Source organism: Triticum dicoccoides, chromosome 3A, assembly GCF_002162155.2.
Source record: "Triticum dicoccoides isolate Atlit2015 ecotype Zavitan chromosome 3A, WEW_v2.0, whole genome shotgun sequence".
Classification (NCBI taxonomy): Eukaryota; Viridiplantae; Streptophyta; class Magnoliopsida; order Poales; family Poaceae; genus Triticum; species Triticum dicoccoides.
In genome coordinates this window covers 81,442,460-81,455,477 of record NC_041384.1, presented here as the reverse complement: position 1 = coordinate 81,455,477, position 13,018 = coordinate 81,442,460, and the positions used below count along the sequence as shown (strand labels likewise).

Genomic DNA, 13,018 nt, shown 5'->3' with positions numbered 1-13,018 from the left:
AAACATGTGTCGTAGGTCTGGTTATCGCTCCTTAATCATTGGCAGATCGATGAATTTATGGAGTAGAATTTTTCTTCTTCTTCACCTCTGAATGAATCCCCTATCAGTTTGATCAGACAGTGTGCTGTTTGATTTACACATAAAAACGCACGCACAATAAAAAACTTGCACCAGCCGGGAATGGAACCCAGGTCTATACCGTGGTGCTTCTGACGTTAACAAATTTTAGAACGGAGATCCAACTACAGGTTGTGACAAAAATGATACTAACTTCACCTAGAATTCACTCTGCAGCAACAGCAGCAACGCAGTGGCCCTGGCAGCAGCAGGAACAGGGGAAGCTTCACTCTGCACCGCGGACAGACGTATGAGGAACAACGGCGAGCCTGTAGTAGAGAGACGGCCAGGAATTTCTCTGGAGAAGCCGGAACAGACGGGATTCTTCCAAATAGCACGCGGCGGTCGAGGCAATGAACCAAAGCAGGGACTGTACTGTACGTGGCAACAAACCAGGATGAGCAACGCACAACCAACAGGAAACGTGGAGGCATAGGATAGGAAATCACAGCGTCTGCGCGAGCGACCAGACAGTGCGTCTGCTGGGTCGCGCCGCTGGAGTGGGCGATCATGCATACATCCATCCATTCCTGAATACTAGATGACCAGTTGCGCCAAATGTTGCAAAAACCTATTTAAAACCATGTTCGTGTTGAAAATATTTGCATTTTTCAGTAACCGTATATTTGAGTACATTTGGTAAGAACTTATGCCCCTATATAAAAAGAAAATTAAATGCAAATATTTTATTAAGGTAATAATGCCACAAATTAGATCATCGGTAGGTCAAAATAGTTGAGTCTACAATTAGGAATTCCGAGTAGCTGTAAACTTGCATTAAAAAAAGAGTAAACACAAGTGACACAATAAAATGTACTTAATACATGAACTCGTGAACATTGTGTACAGGAGAAGTTAATAGAAATAGTAGTCAACTACATCATATAATTTGGTTCTATACTCTTGTGTATATATCCTGAATGCTACCCATTTGTGATCAACTCTTTGTCCTTCGAATCAAATGGCACAACTACTGCCCCTTGTGGAAAAAGAAATGACTCTATAATACTCATAAATGTAAAAGGAAAACATCATGTAATGCATCTCAACCTGCGCACGCAAACCAATGCAAAAATCATACATGCTATCTACATACTCTCATTGTCTGGCAAAACATAAGTAGCCGAGGGACCCTGTACAAAAGAATTGACAATTCACAAAAAGAAGCATGCCATCAGCTGTCTAGACAACCATAAAACAATAAGTGGCAAAAGCTCCATCAGAATTAGCATTTGCCATCCAGTTTATGAGCTAAAGTTAGAGCATACCAGTCGATGAAACATATTAAGCATCAGCTATAAAACAAACTCTATTTTCCTAATAAGACAACATAGATATGAAATGGGCAAACTCTATTTTGCCATCCAGTTTATGAGCTAAAGTGGAAAGCTATGGTCACTGAATTTTAGGCACTTTTTTTAGCAAACACAGTAGGGTAAAAACCCTACTGTAACTCTATTTTTTAGGCACTTCACCGTATAAACAATGGCCATAATACATGTTTATGGCTGACACCTCACGAGCAGCAAGCTTCAGTTTTACACTATTTAGGAATGCATACAAGCAAGTCCTGACAATTGAGATTTTCAATCCGGGACCAATCAGATATATGCCGACAGCTAGAATTCTAATTGGAGTCATTCCCACCAGAACGCGCTTTGTATACTAAATAATAAGATGGATTGTTTTGGGTTTATAGCCGCCATAATCAAGGCTCTAAACCTGGTACTATTTGCATGATAATGGGGTGCTTTCACACATCAGCATAAAACCAAAGAGTCATTCTTATCCTGTAATAGAGATACTATTCTTTTCACAAGCTCTTATTTTTCTACCCATACTAAGTTGTGCCCCTGTTTAGTGCTGACACTACAAACTTTAGTTTACGTGGGTGTATGGACAATATATAAAACATGAACCTGGTGAAAAAATACAAGGGATTACCTGAATACATGATGCTACAGTACATATATTTTTCTAACTGGAAAATAAGCCTATTACTTCCTGCTCACAGATTTTAGTTCATTTCTAAACTCTGCATTATATTGAGACAAGCACACTACATCTATATTCTGCTATAACACAGATTATTGTTACCTTACTATGGAAGCAGCTAGAATTATTTTGTGGTGATAAAACTATGGAAGCACGTTGGCAATACAATTATAAAATATACTATCTTCAAGGAAATCTGCACTTGTAGCCCTGTTTGATAGCAAAGTACTTTCTATGTATTTTGAGAATAACACAGTTTTTGAGATTAACACAGTTTTAATTACAGTGAGCTGTTTGGCTACCACTAAAAACTGTGGTTTAAATTACAGTATTAAAAACAGTGATCTTAATACTGTAGTACTTGCAAAATTATCATTTTTTCTCTGTATTAAAAAAGAACTGCATAACTCGTTTTTTAAAACTGAGCATGCTGAAAAACAATCCACGGGTGTATTCATGTGCCTCTCGACACACATTTCCTGCTAGCTCTCGATGGTGACACGGAAGAAGGCCAAGACGGTCCCGTGGTGCCCGCGACGACAACACAGAAGACGGCCTGGCGTTCCAGGCCATATGAAGCAGCAGCTCAACCTAGTTCAACTCCTCCGATTACTGTGCAAGCTAGCTTTGTGTATGGCCATTTAATGCATATAGCCGTTCAGTTTGCAACGGCCAGCGAGCAGGGTACACGCGTGTCTGCGACTGTTAACAAATGGCCAGCTCTCGTCGCCGCTCCACCTTCGGCACTCCGGGAATAAAAAAATAAAGTGGATATTCATTTTTGTGGATGTTAGCAAATAAAAAATGAAACCAACTGGGAATAGAAAACTTAAAAGGGCAGTAAGTAACAACAGAAACGGAGATAGAGAGAGATAAATGCATTAATCCAGCTATAAGTAGTAGGATAGAAATGAAAAACCCATTGTTGGAAAACAGAAATTCGACCTCAGAGATTGTCTAAGTTGTGACATCGTTTGTTAGCGGCAGAGCAGTATTATGTTTTTCTTTTTTGCATAATGGTAGGTTAGTATCTTGTCCCGATATTATATAATAACATCTAGTTTGTATCAGTCATAATTTTCACATGAACAAACTGCTATAAAGATTAGTCAAGCCTAAACTCTAGATCCCCGCAAAAAATGGAAGTCTAAACTCTAGATTAGACCTAAACTGATATAGTAGTAGTAATCCTTCACCATTTAATGTATGGATCACACTAATACAAATCATAAAAAAAACTTAGTCTTGTATCATAGATCTGACGATAGAAGATAGCCATTCCACTAATGAAGCGAATAACTACATTTAGTAGTAAGATTGAGCTTCTGGACATTTAGACAATCCTAACCTGGGTTTCTTAGTAAAGAAATGGCTGAAGACCAAACACGTCATCGTGTTACCCTTCATCCTTGTTTGATTCATCACTTCCTACTTCAGAAAAGAAACAGAGTAACATAGTTCAATAATAGCACACTGTTTCAGAACATATTATACCACAGAAATATAGACAAAGCTGTGCATGCATGGAAGAAGAAATCGAGTGAAGGAGGAGGAGCTCACAATGAGCTTTGGCCCATCGATCTGGACATGCCAACGCCAAATATAAATAGGGGCATTGCCTGCTCTGCTTCCTTCCCCCACCCACTTATTTGCGTGACACTCTTCCGCGACACCCTCTACTCACACCACTCTTCCGCGACACTCCGGAGGTTGCCCTTCGCTTTGCCTCCCTGACCACAACCTGAAGAGAGGAGATGCAGATTTGAGAATACTTCAAGAAACAAACCCGAGTCACAAATGAGTTGGGAGATACAGTAACAATAGGTTTAGTACGTCCAAAGGAGAAAAAGGGGGGTTGCATACTTTAGAATCACATTGCAGTTCTCCACTAATGCCACTGCCTCTGGATGATTTTCACCAAATGCTTGCCTGGCAGGTTCTTCATATCCAATTGCCCAATTTGTACATGGTGCGCCAGTACTGTCAAATGATCAGAAAGTATGTGGAGGTCAAGTTTGTTCTATCTACCAGCAAGCATCTAATAATAAACATGCAGATGGAAATATAATTACCAGATAGCTACTACCCTTCAGACAAACCTCCACAGCCAGCAAAAATATCAAGGGTTGCAAGACAGTTCTCTGGTGTTGCGTTCTGTTTGTCTGAACCAGCTTGCTCATCGTCACAAATCTACTTGCCTTCATTCTTTTTTGCAGCATGCGCCTTCCTTGTCAAGGTCATGAGCTTAACATTTGTCGGTAGCTGGTTAAAAGAAAAGACATGCTCAGTCAACTACCTGAAGCAGTTTCTCACAAAATAAATGCAAAACTGGAGAAATCAAAAGATGAATGTTGGCAATAACTAACCTGCTTAAGAGCTCCAGCATCAGGATCATATAAATGTTCACAGTAAAAGGCATGCTCAACCACTACCGGAAGATTTGAATTTGGAATGTCATTCTTTGCTATAACCTCACATTTCCCCTCAACCATCACAAACTGGCACACTTATTATATTTTCACTGTAGTATACCTGGATCAAACAACAAAGAAATATTAAATACCAAATGCACAAACCAAAAGGTTATTCGGAATCATAGTAGTATGATAGTAATGATGTGGATCAACAATAATGAAGTGAATAGTAGGCCCTGGACAAATAAGGCAAAGTGACAAACATCTCTGATGAAATATCATCTGCCCTGTATAACCTTCTTGCACTGACTATGGTTGATTCTGGATTAGCTTTCTTTGATCTAGAAGAAGCTTTGATACTCTGCAGATGCCAGATGGCACCCAACTTTATGGTGACAGAATTGACAGTGTGCATCAATTCAACTGATTTAGTTACCTTGTCCATATTGGGCACGAGGTCTTGCAGCCTCCTTAGCCTCTTGCTATTCCTTGCTCTTCTTTCCTAAACAGCATAAGAAAGAAAAATATTCAGTACAAACATGTCGCACCAAGACAAACACCAAAAATGTTGTAGGAAATTAACTAATCCTCTCAGCGATGCTTCGTGGGTGAGTGGCGCAGCCACGCTTGGTGCAGACTGTGTAGGCGATGAAGTATTGCTGCAGCTGCAGATAGTCGTCCATGCCGGACATGTCTAAAGACGTGGTTGACATGCCAAACTGAATTTGGTCCAAGGTTAGAACTGTAGCATTAAACAATTGACGGGGAGCAGAGTGCGGATGGATGTGAAGTGTATACATGTGAAGCTTGTCCTACTTGGGATTCGATTTTGCTGAGGCTGGTGACCATGCCATCGTCGCTGTCGATGAGCACCTTCGCTTTTTTGCTTCCGGGCGTGAAGAACATGATGTTGGAGTTGGTGTCACCCGAGGAGCTCATGGAGAAGCTCCTGGAGAGGTCGCTGGAGCCGTTGTTGACGGTGATGCTCTCACCGACGGCCGACGGCATCAGCACGGGCATGGCCATCCCCATCTCCGTGTGGGATAATGTTCTGCTGCCTCGAGTAGCTCCATAGCTGCAAATTAAGTGAGAGATCTCCAGGTCAGTGAATTTTGAATTTATCTAGAAAGCTAACAGTATTGGGGGATAAAAGAAATAACAGAAAGTATTATACTTCATAGTCACATAAGCCATACCATGAAAGAACATGAGTAGTACCTGTATTGGGGGATCAAAGAAATAACAGAAAGTATTATACTTCGTAGTCACATAAGCCATACCATGAAAGAACATGAGTAGTACCTGACTTTGTTGAATTGGGAGAAATCATGTTAAAGTATGGATTCCGTTTAAACCAGCAGTATCTCTTCACCTGATTAGAAGAGACTAAATAGTAAATCCCCTTGACATGTGACGTCTCACGCTTGACCTCCTTACTGCCATAACATTTATCCTCCGAATCCCCATCCCACCATAGACAAGCTGCACACACCCACAAAAAATATTAAAATCGCTTTATCCTCATTGGGGTCGTAATCAAATATTGTAAATACATATAGACAATAAATAAGAACCCTATTGGGGTTACAAAGAGGATTAATCATAGGCGGGGAAAGGAAGTGAAATTAGTACTCACCTCATACATGAGGAAGGGAAGCTGGAAAAATACACAATTTGACATAACAAAATAGCACCAGCTGCAATATAGGACCTCCAGGAAAATAAACCTTGCCTCTCTGCATTTTGGATCTAGCTAAAAATGGCAAATTTTAGAAATGCTAAATGTTAGGAACCACTATGTGATTCAGAAGAAATTATTTTATGTACCAGTTCTCACACTGTCTATCAATCTCCTGATATGCTCAATGAATAGCAGAGAAAAATAACTGCACAACCCTGCTTGTCAACTTAGGTCTCTTTACCTCGGCCGGCTCCTGACATTGTTGTCTTTCCCAGCTTTAGCCTTCTTTTGCCATAACAGTAGTAAAATCCTATATGGCCAACGAAATCAAAAGACCCTTTACTAATATACTAAACTCAACAAAATCAAAAGACCCTTTGCTAATCTACTGAACTCAATTAAATCAAAAGAACAAAATAACTGTGGGGGTTCCCTATGGAGGTTCATAAAGGACATGGCCCAGTCAAGGCTTGTGCAGTGAGGCAAAACTAAAAAAATGCACATATGCAAGAATATATGCAAACCTAAAAAAATGTGTGCAAGAAAATTAAGAGAACTATAGGGAGAAACACGAACCTGGGAGGGTGCTCGACTAAGATGGGCTCCTGTGCCGTCACTTGCAGCCATTGTCGTCCCCCTGCTGCGGACGCGGGGACGGTGCCGATGTGCATGCTAAAGAAGGTCACGACCCTACGGCAGCCATCTCGTCAGGGTCATTCTCCTTCTCCCATATTTGCCTACTTGCTCCCTGCCTGCTCCACCAAGCGGACAAACCCAATCCTATGGGGAACAAGAAAACATGAATAGATCAAACTAACTGGCAGCAAACAAACTGATTTTCTTTTGAATTAATTTCAATACAATCAGAAAATGGCAATGATAAGAGGAGACAGAGACACTCATTGGAGAGCAGCGAGGAAGTAGCAACGGTGGAGGAGAGAAAAACAAGCCGAGGCGGGAGGAGGTAGCCAAAACTGCCCTTGACGAGGACGCTCAGGCCATCTTCTCACACGCCTTCATCGCCGCCCCGCATCTCCACCTGCTCCAGGGTGGCTCCCAGGCCGTCGCCGCCGCTGGTCCCTGTGCCACCTCCTCTTCTTTTTTTCTTCCAGCGGCGGCGCACCCGTGGCTTCTTGGTGGTGAGGGCTCACGGATTGCGGAGGAAAAGAGGAGGCGGCGGATTGGGGAGGAGAAGAGGAGGCGGCGGATTTGGGAGAAGGAGAGGATAGGGATTGAGGGAGAAGAGGAGGCAGGGGATTGGGGATGAGATGAGGCTCTCTGTAGGCTAGGATTTTCACCGTGTTCGTTTTCTGGAGCGACGGGACCTCAGATACCCACCTTCTCAAACAAGCAACCCCACATACACCCGGGCCCAATGGTCATCGGGGTGGACTGCTAGCCGGAAGTGGAAAAAAACTAACGGCGGGGCTGCTGCCAGCAGCCAAAACACTGCTACAGTAAAAAGATCGCACGGCCAACGAGCTTCGCGCGCGCGGAGGCCTCAGGTTGGCGGGTAGCCTAGCAGGCTTTATATGTTAGATAAGCCTTTATTAGAGATTCCAATATGAACTACAAACGGAGCAAAAATGAGTGAATCTACACTCTAAAATACGCCTATATACATCTGCATGTAGTTCATATTGAGATCTCTAAAAAGAGAGATATTTAGGAACACAGCAGCTATGTATCAATCAATGCATCACCAAGTGATCAGACAGCCATGTTTTCCGGCTGGGCGATCTGACTATGGGGATGGTCAGACAGTGCAGCTCGAAAGACAGGTATGTTCAGACAGTGTGCTGCTTGGTTCAACACAAAACACAAAGCAAAGTGGAACACAGGCATAAAGTGTTGGGGCAGAAATAGTCAACAAAAGATTCACCAGCCAGGAATATATGTTCTTCCCCTTGAGTTGCTCTGTCTACCGATACCACATCCATAGCACCACTACAGCATGCCACGACTCACAAAATAAAAAGCTACAAAGGCCACAGGTCTATTCCATGTCAAACTACTCTCTGAACCTACACTAGGTCATCAGCCATGTACTTCTTGTCCATCAGCCACCATCAGCATCGAACCCCACCTCTCTTCGGCATCACTCATCATCCATATCTCTCAAGTGACGGTAGTGTGCCATGATCGGCCGAAGGCTGTTGCACATCAAAAAAAGAAGAGTTAACAAGTGATGCAGCACACTAGTTATTTATAGATGCCAACTAATACTACTTTGCTCCTGCTATCATCACAAGAGACTGATGAACAAAATCTCTGAAAGGTTTACTTACAATTTCTTCATCTTCATTGACGGACCACTGAACAGATCAGTGAATATCTCTCCAAGAACATCGTTGTTTTTTGATGAGTACGCCTCCGCCTGAAACATGCCACTTAGCGGCCTTGTACCAGCTTTAGCAGCCAAGTGGCTGTGCAAATGCACATCCAAATGGCGTTTGAAGGCTAGCTTTCCTTTCTTGTTTCGCTTGAACTTAGTTTTCTCAGTCACTGCACTAGACCTTACCCCCGTGGAGCTTGAGCTGTCCTGCCTTGTGCTCTCTTGGAGCTCAGCGAACCTCGTGTTCTCCTGGAGCACAGTGGCGCTTGTGATCTGCACCTCAGTGTTGCTCGTGTCCTCCTGAACCGGACCAATGCTCTTGTCGAAAATCTGTTGGATAGCTCTGCGATCGTGCTTATAGACTGCCTTTAGCAACTCATCCTGTGAATTTGACTCGGTGTAGTCGTCCCTCCAATCAACATTACTAGCCGGCACTGACTCAAACACGGAGATATAATCACGGAATTCGTTGGCTGGAATCCGGACACTTTCTATAGCCTTGTGCAGCTTCTCAGTAAGATACTCGTTTGCCGCAAGTGGCATGAGTGCAACGTGATAAGGGAGATACTGCACCACTGAGCTCACATCAATGGTGGTAGCGTCCAAGAGAGATATATCGTCATCCAGGCATTTGAAGTGCGGAGGGAAGTGTCCGGCAAGTTCATACTTCACAGACATGATTTCGTGCAGCTTTTTGATGTCCAAGACCCTATTTTCAGGAGAGCAAACAAGGGTTTCTCCACTTGGTCAGATCAGGCACAAGATACTTGTGCGGCTGAACAGAATGATATAAATATCTTTTGCTTCAAACTGCCCTCCCCAGGTTTTTCCAGCAAGATTCTGCTTAAGCACATGCTCCTCGGCGCTGATATAAATCTGCCTGCCAATAAACCTGGCTGTCACCAGATGATTTTCCTGTCCAAAGGGCGAAGCATCTCCTTGAACCAGGTCTAAAGCATCATACTGAGCGAAGGACTTCATGGACACGGGCAAATTTTCAAAGTCCAAGAAAACGGATTGCAGTTCATTCCTATCCAGCAGACGCCGTGTCCTGAGAAAATTTATTGCTGTCCCTAATAACCATGCATTGCTGTTACAAGAAAGAACATACACAGGTTAAATATGATCATCATCAACAGTCAATTAGGGATCAACATTGCTTGTCCGAAAATGTTCCAGTGCTCGAGCAATCTCTGTCACCTCTAGCAAATATTTCTCAAGTCAAAAAGCAAGAACAGAGAAACTATTCAAAGCAAGCCTAATTTTGTTTACACATGCTAAAAAACGCAGAAACCAGGTGTCCTTTTCAGTAGGGTGCAGAAGTAATGGAAGCATGCAATCCTACAATAGTGAATTACAAAACAAAGGTTGAAGTGTTGCTCACCCACGGCAAGCATCGTTTTCCTTCACAATCTTTACTGCCAGGTCAACCTTCATCAAGAACGTGATTGAAATCAACTACGAAGTCGAAATCGTTGCTCGGAACCATTTGCAACGCTCTACGTCCATAGAAACCTTCATATATTGCTGGAATTTCAATCGAACTTACGTTTGAAGCAACTGGGCAAATTCCTTCAGCAGCATGTTGGTCTCAGCTTTCAGCTCTGCGCTGCCTTCAGCGGCGAGCTCTTCCAAGAGGTCGTCACGGGCCTTCAGACGAGCCAGCTCAGCAGCCGCGGCCTTCAGACAAGCCAGCTCAGACGGAGAGCCACTCACATCCATCACTTGTTCACGGGGTAGCAGACGGTCAGACTCGGGAGGATGTGCAGCCGCATGGAAATTCTGCTTGTGTGATGAAGCGGCAGGCGAAGCCCCAAGGAGGGGGAATTCCTCTTTACTCTTGTAATTCGGACGCCGAGTCTGCGGAGTAGGATCAGCAGTGCGAGCGCGAGTTTGAGCAACCGCAGACTGACCTTGAGGATATGCACTTTCCACCTCAATATGGAATTTCCCCAGAGACAGAGTCTTCCCTTTCTTCTTCTTGTCCCGCTACCGCCGCTTGTGGCAGAGGAGGTAGAGGAGCTCGAGTCGCCGGATTTGTTGGAGTTGCTCCGCTGTGCGCCTTCTCCGGAGCCCGTCATTCCTCCTGAACTAGCCATGGAGAGTGGGGTTGCGGGTTGGTGGCGACGGGGAGGTGGCGGCGGGTGGCTGGCGCTGGGCAAAGAGAGCGGCGGCGGGGATGGTGCCGGCGGGTGGCTGGCGCTGGGCAAAGAGAGTGGCGGCGGGGATGGTGGCCGCGGGTGGATGGCGCTGGGCAAAGAGAGTGGCGGCGGAGGCGCTACTGTGTGTCTCGGGGGGCGGGGCTTCGAGCAACTAGGGTTATCCACCATCCACCGCGCCATCTGACCGTCCGTTCCAGGACGAACGGACGGCGGCCCTCCAAACTCTCACCGGGCCGGGATCATAAAATGGGCCCGCGGCCCGCTCTCTCTATGGCCTCTCTCTCACCCAATATCTAGCCACCCCCTCAAAAAAAAAAAAATCCAGCCGCCGCTGGGAGCTCGCCTCCATTCCCCACTTCCTCTCGTCTAGGATTTCCTTTCCCATTTCCCCTCTCTGATTTTCTTCTTTGCTTCGGCATAATCGGATTGAGATTTGCAGGTGTTCGAGGCGGCCCTGGGGTTCTCTGCAGACGATCGAGGCGGCGCTCATCACCAATAACGCATTGCCCTTTTGAACCTTTTCATTGCCCTCATAATCTTTGTGCTGAGTTTGCGTGCAAGAACACTGCTGACCTGATTTGGTTCGGCCAACAATGCGACTGATTGCTTGTGCAGAGATCAGATGCATAGTGCCATGTCCAAACAGTAAATAGCTTTGGAGTGCTTACTATATGCTGTGTTTTAACTTTTTTTATGCTGTCTGTTAACTTTTTAATCACTTGATCTCTAAAAAAAGATTTTGTATTTATTACCCTTCTAATTTTTGTTTTTCATCACCGTATACTGATTGCTACTGTGCATATTAGGTAGTATTCATGTTAATGTTTATGAGACAAAGGTGGCCCCATTGGTTTCATCTTCTTGTTATAAATGTGTGTTTGAGACTTTGGAGTTGTGCACAATCGCCAATATGTATGTAAAGAGCTGAAAACAGTATCTTATTGACTGATTATACGTCTTTCACCAAGTCATCAAGATGTCCGTCTACCTACTACTACCTCCGTCCCAAGTTATAATTTGGAACAGAGGAAATACCTTAATGTCTTTTATGTACTGCAAGTTTCATACCTGCCATTCCAGAAAATATGTTGCCCAGTGAAGATCTTCTACCAACTATATGTCTATAATGTCTGTGTCTAATACATTGCCTACGCATCTGCAGAAAGCAACTTTATGCCCCTACACCTATTTTAGTTTGGTACTTTTTGCTTCTGACATAGTGAAGTATCAACTCTTTTTTTTGTTGTGCAATGCCATGTTTGTCCGTGATGTTGTTCGCTAACTAATAGTGTCAAATGTATCAGGGAATACAACCAGTTAACAAAAAACTCAATGCTGATGATGGACGGGTAATATCAACTGCCAAGAAACTATCCAACTGGTGATCATCGGTATGTTGCTACTACATATTGCTTGGCCTTTTTTTACTAATGTAAATACAATAGACTAGCTTGGGCATTCCTAAGTTTTGGTTTCAGGTTGCTGAAGGCCTGAAGGGGCAAACCCGTTCATAAAAAAAATCCTGGGTATGCATCACCTGTGTGTTTCATACTGTTTATTGATTTTTTTCATCACTATAACCCTTTTATCGGTGCAGTAAGGAAATTGAGATGTTTAAGGAGCAGGATCCAATAAACCATTTTACTCAAAACACATGTTATCACAAGTATTGTGAGTGTTGTACACATGTTAGATTGATATAAAATAATATCTGTATTCAGAAAAATGATGCAGTATGGTACGTAAATGATGAAATGAAGAAATGAGTTAATATTGGCAACTTCAGGAAAGACAAGTTAGGGAGCGCTGGCGATGGGACTAAATACTGGTCAGTATTCCTCTTTCCTTTTCATTACATTTTTCATGATCTATCATCTTTGGCCACTTATATACTCATTTAAGTTTTTCAGTATTACTATAACAGTAAGTTTCCACAGAAAGGTCTTGTAACCCTAATGGGCAGGAAGCCTAATATGCCTGCGTTCCATAAATTTTAAATCCTTCCATGCACATGTCAGACACGAGGAAGAGGTGGGCTGATGGTAACTTAAATAGTCCTTACTCCTTATTGGCTCAAGCTCACTTCTTAAAGCCGTTTCTGCATATTCCAAAATTGCAATTGCAACTTCCAAAACAGAAGTTGATGCGATCTTTGATATTCATGGCTTGACTCAATATTATTAAGTTGTCGAGTAAATGCTGTCATTTTGTCCGGGTGCTCTAAGGTGGACGACTGGGAGTGATGCCCAGGATTTTTCAGTTAGGCGGGTTCCCAGAAATTAATGGTGTCGCCTCAGCTAACTATGTCACTTGA

At 43.4% G+C, this 13,018-nt stretch overlaps 2 protein-coding genes and 1 long non-coding RNA gene across 8 annotated transcripts; all 3 read right to left on the bottom strand.

Moving 5' to 3' along the window:
• Positions 1-3,678: 3,678 nt before the first annotated feature.
• LOC119271279 lies at positions 3,679-4,622 on the bottom strand. The gene is made up of 4 exons (XR_005134471.1): positions 4,479-4,622; positions 4,185-4,374; positions 3,976-4,092; positions 3,679-3,853 (listed from the first exon to the last, which is right to left on the bottom strand). It is a non-coding gene; the product is annotated as an uncharacterized LOC119271279 (long non-coding RNA).
• Positions 4,623-4,810: 188 nt separating this feature from the next.
• LOC119271277 (transcription factor bHLH81-like) lies at positions 4,811-6,888 on the bottom strand. 5 transcript variants are annotated; one of them, XM_037553167.1, is made up of 7 exons: positions 6,784-6,888; positions 6,163-6,517; positions 5,807-6,008; positions 5,325-5,601; positions 5,110-5,245; positions 4,963-5,028; positions 4,811-4,887 (listed from the first exon to the last, which is right to left on the bottom strand). In XM_037553167.1, the coding sequence occupies exons 3-6, from the start codon at positions 5,854-5,856 to the stop codon at positions 5,009-5,011; spliced, it is 483 nt and encodes a 160-aa protein (XP_037409064.1). In that variant the 5' UTR covers positions 5,857-6,008; positions 6,163-6,517; positions 6,784-6,888; the 3' UTR covers positions 4,811-4,887; positions 4,963-5,008. The 5 variants fall into 5 exon arrangements, 4 of the variants coding, with proteins under 4 accessions (XP_037409064.1, XP_037409063.1, XP_037409065.1 ...); XR_005134470.1 differs by having other exon boundaries at positions 4,963-5,245; positions 5,343-5,601; XM_037553166.1 differs by having other exon boundaries at positions 4,817-5,028.
• Positions 6,889-8,051: 1,163 nt separating this feature from the next.
• On the bottom strand, positions 8,052-10,831 carry LOC119267282. 2 transcript variants are annotated; one of them, XM_037548649.1, is made up of 3 exons: positions 9,927-10,831; positions 8,496-9,632; positions 8,052-8,360 (listed from the first exon to the last, which is right to left on the bottom strand). In XM_037548649.1, exons 2-3 carry the CDS (start codon positions 9,218-9,220, stop codon positions 8,306-8,308), a joined length of 780 nt encoding a protein of 259 aa, XP_037404546.1. In that variant the 5' UTR covers positions 9,221-9,632; positions 9,927-10,831; the 3' UTR covers positions 8,052-8,305. The 2 variants fall into 2 exon arrangements, with proteins under 2 accessions (XP_037404546.1, XP_037404547.1); XM_037548650.1 differs by having other exon boundaries at positions 10,092-10,831.
• Between the last annotated feature and the right edge of the window lie 2,187 nt (positions 10,832-13,018).

What these genes read in the sequence shown, in the direction of transcription:
- LOC119271277 (XM_037553167.1), bottom strand. Translation starts at nt 5,856, where the DNA reads ATGATTTCTCCCAATTCAACAAAGTCAGGTACTACTCATGTTCTTTCA. An exon ending in ACTACTCATGTTCTTTCATG is followed by an intron (nt 5,602 to 5,806) that starts GTATGGCTTATG and finishes CTTAATTTGCAG; the next exon opens with CTATGGAGCTACTCGAGGCA. An exon ending in AAGTAGGACAAGCTTCACAT is followed by an intron (nt 5,246 to 5,324) that starts GTATACACTTCA and finishes GACCAAATTCAG; the next exon opens with TTTGGCATGTCAACCACGTC.
- LOC119267282 (XM_037548649.1), bottom strand. Translation starts at nt 9,220, where the DNA reads ATGTCTGTGAAGTATGAACTTGCCGGACACTTCCCTCCGCACTTCAAA. An exon ending in TCAATGAAGATGAAGAAATT is followed by an intron (nt 8,361 to 8,495) that starts GTAAGTAAACCT and finishes GATGTGCAACAG; the next exon opens with CCTTCGGCCGATCATGGCAC.